The sequence below is a fragment of the Semicossyphus pulcher genome, unplaced genomic scaffold, assembly GCF_022749685.1.
Source record: "Semicossyphus pulcher isolate SPU_LCO1_2020_fin unplaced genomic scaffold, fSemPul1.0.p SCAF_2, whole genome shotgun sequence".
Lineage (NCBI taxonomy): Eukaryota > Metazoa > Chordata > Actinopteri > Labriformes > Labridae > Semicossyphus > Semicossyphus pulcher.
Genome location: NW_027211693.1, coordinates 21,793,360 through 21,796,308, shown reverse-complemented (window position 1 = coordinate 21,796,308; position 2,949 = coordinate 21,793,360). Strand labels below are relative to the sequence as shown.

Below are 2,949 nucleotides of genomic sequence, written 5' to 3'. Positions count from 1 at the left end.
ATATGATTACGACACGTGCACTGTCTTTGTTTTGAACACGAACATGTAGGTGTGACGCTACAGAACCAGTTGACCTGCGTCCCGTGTGCGTGGGTTCAGCGGTGTCCTCTCTGTGTTCTTCCACACGCGTGTTTACCACGACAGTTACCATAGAAACGCTTTCTCCTGGAGTTCATTTTCCAGGGATTTACACAGATCATGGCACCGAGAAAAACACTAGATGAGGGTATCAAAAGATTTGTTTCTTTATTCAGACTTTGGTCACAAACAGTGGAAGGGTAAAAAAAAATGCAGATTTGTTTATTATTTGTCTGATCATCAGCGTACATGGAGCATAGGTCGTCATAGTATTAAATAGTGACACTGATGTTACATTACAGATGATTACATGGCAGCGTTTACTTGCCTCTGTATGTTTTATGTGTATTTTATCATATCCCTTATATATGTGTACATATATATCTTCATCGACGCCACTGTCTCATGCACTGACAGACAAAGAGGATGATCTGTAATGAGGAATGTTTCTGTCACAGTGTGTGCACATGTGCGGCCTAAATCTCAGCGATGGCGGGCAGCATGCAGGCCCGAGCACGCGCCTCCCTCCACGCCGACCTGCAGTCAGAGATCCACTGTGAGAGCAGGGACTGTTTGATGGAGGGGTTCTGTCTCTCCCCCTCTGCTCCCCGCTCTGCCGGCCTCCCTCTCCTGGAGGAGCTGACGTGTGTTGGGGAGATGTTCGGGATGATAGTGTTGGTGCCGGTGTGTAACTCGGGACAGCTGCTCTTGCGTTGGCGCGGGACGTCTGGGCTTGAAGAACGAGGGATGCTGTGAGCTCTGGAGCGAGCCCGGCCTTCCCATACGCTCCCATGATGCCTTGCAAACCTCCCCTCGACTAGTGCTGCCCTCAGACCTCCTGAGAGGTCGTTCTGGTGTCCGTAAAGATACTCCAGAGGGTCAGAGTTCCCAAACATCCCCCCACCGTGCAGTTCTTCGCCCTCCCTTTGCTGCATATGGATGTCATGAGCCTCCTCCTTTGGGTTTGACTCAAAGGTGCCTGATGGAGTCTCAGTGATCCGTGACATCCGCAGCCTTTGGTGCACGGCGTCCAGCTGCTGTGAGTGGACGCTGTAGGGGGAAACATCCCTGCTGGGGAAGGTGGGGTGGGCCAAGTGGCAGATGGAGAGGAGGTAGTCCTCTGAGGAGACAGCCTGGCCGTGGCCGGAGATGATGAGCGAGTTGGCCTCATTCAAATCCCTCACCGTCTCCTCTGAGCCCTCTCTGATGGTGGGCAGCAGGAGGCGCCTCTTGGACAATCTGGATCGCGGCCGCATGGCTGAGAGGAAGACAAGAAGAAAGAGGTCACGTTAAGAGCCCAAACATCTGTCAAATGAGCAGGATGTAAGCCTCAGGAAAATGGATTTTCAAATTAAAAGAAGAAGAAATAATTTGTTTTTTTTAATCAGAAAACCAGTGAGCTGTCCGTCCAAGAGAACATTGTTTGATACTACAGCATGTAACATGCTAAAGAACATGTTTGTGCTCTTCACTGTGCATCCAAAGATGAGAAAAACTTTCTGTTTTCAAAAGCTGCAAAAACCTCCTCTGACGAATTTGCTGTGTGAATAATCTGGAATTGTTTACAAGATAAACATCTGTAAATAGACCCGTAGCATTTCTATTTCTGCCCCTGACTGTATGCATCATATTCAGTCCACATGTAAGCCTCCTCTCCTCCTCCTCTCCATTTTCAGACACCGTCCGCTGCTTACTTTGGAGTGGCAGCGCAAACAGCCCAAAATACAAACAGTCCCAGCGCAGAGCAGCAGAAATAGAAGCTCACTATAAATGCAATCTCAGTGACGTGGAGCCGCAGAGCGTGTCAGTTTATATTTTTGTTATGCAACCCCATATTGTTACAACCCCGAGTGTAGCCCACAGCATATTTTGGTCTCCACCTCAGCGCTAAAAATAGTGCAAGCCAAACCAGAGTGCCAGCCTCTCCCAGTTTCTTCCAAGGTGTAACCATTGCTAAATTTAGACCGCACCTTCGGTATACAGCGGCTAAAAATGGTTCCACAGCTGCAGCTCTGCTCCGAGGCACAGCACACTCTGTGTGTTTTCAACTCACGCGTTTTCAGAAATGATGTAAGCTTTTCTGCACAAAGTGCTTCCCCACTCACCTTCGTCTTTGTCAAATCCAGTGGCTCTTTTCTTCTTCTCTCTGCTCTTGCAAAACAAAAATCCAGTCTGCAGCCTTTTTGCAGTTTATGTGTTTTTTATTTATGATGCCGAGTCTCCAGTGATGCTGCTTCTCCTCGAGCGCGCTCCGTAGCTCCAGCTGTCTCTGACCAGAGGCGGCGGGCAGAATGCAGATTTGTCTCCTCCTCACATCCCTCTTCATCCCTCCCTCTCTCCCTCTCTAGCTTACTTTTGGTTTGCCCTCCTTCCCTGCTTCTAAAAATAGACGCACCATCCATTTCCTCAGCCCCAGCTCCGTCATTGGCCGGCTGTATTGATGGAGAGAGAAAAACAGAGGCAGAGAAAGAATAAGGGAAGAGAGGGAAAGAAATGGATACAAAAAATGGGTGGAGGAGAGAGAGAATAAATGAAACAGAATAAAGAGATGAGGTTTAGTTTTCTTCTTTTTTTAAACATGCTGTTTCTAAAAATGTCTGACTCTGAGTGAACGCAGTCATCCTCCTGTAATTTGAGCAAATCTACCAAAATAAAAGATGCTTTGTGACAGGAGAGCTGGTGCAAACACCTCTGACCTTAAATGTGTGAAGCTTGATTTGTGCATCAGATGCGGTGCACATGTGAGAGCTCTGCACATGCTTACTGCTGTGTGGCCGTAAGCATTTCCCCCGAGGCTGCATGTGCTGCATGTGAGAGGCTTGAGTCAACAACGTCCTTCTGTCGGATGGATTTCTGACTCATTTATCATCC

The 2,949-nt window shown here is 48.2% G+C and overlaps 1 protein-coding gene across 1 annotated transcript; it reads right to left on the bottom strand.

The window, feature by feature from the left end:
* Positions 1 to 221: 221 nt before the first annotated feature.
* On the bottom strand, positions 222 to 2,381 carry LOC138598679 (uncharacterized). The gene is made up of 2 exons (XM_069670503.1): positions 2,184 to 2,381; positions 222 to 1,336 (listed from the first exon to the last, which is right to left on the bottom strand). Exon 2 carries the CDS (start codon positions 1,332 to 1,334, stop codon positions 555 to 557), a length of 780 nt encoding a protein of 259 aa, XP_069526604.1. The 5' UTR covers positions 1,335 to 1,336; positions 2,184 to 2,381; the 3' UTR covers positions 222 to 554.
* Between the last annotated feature and the right edge of the window lie 568 nt (positions 2,382 to 2,949).

Excerpts from the sequence above, each read along its gene's own strand:
- LOC138598679 (XM_069670503.1), bottom strand. The coding sequence starts at position 1,334 with ATGCGGCCGCGATCCAGATTGTCCAAGAGGCGCCTCCTGCTGCCCACC.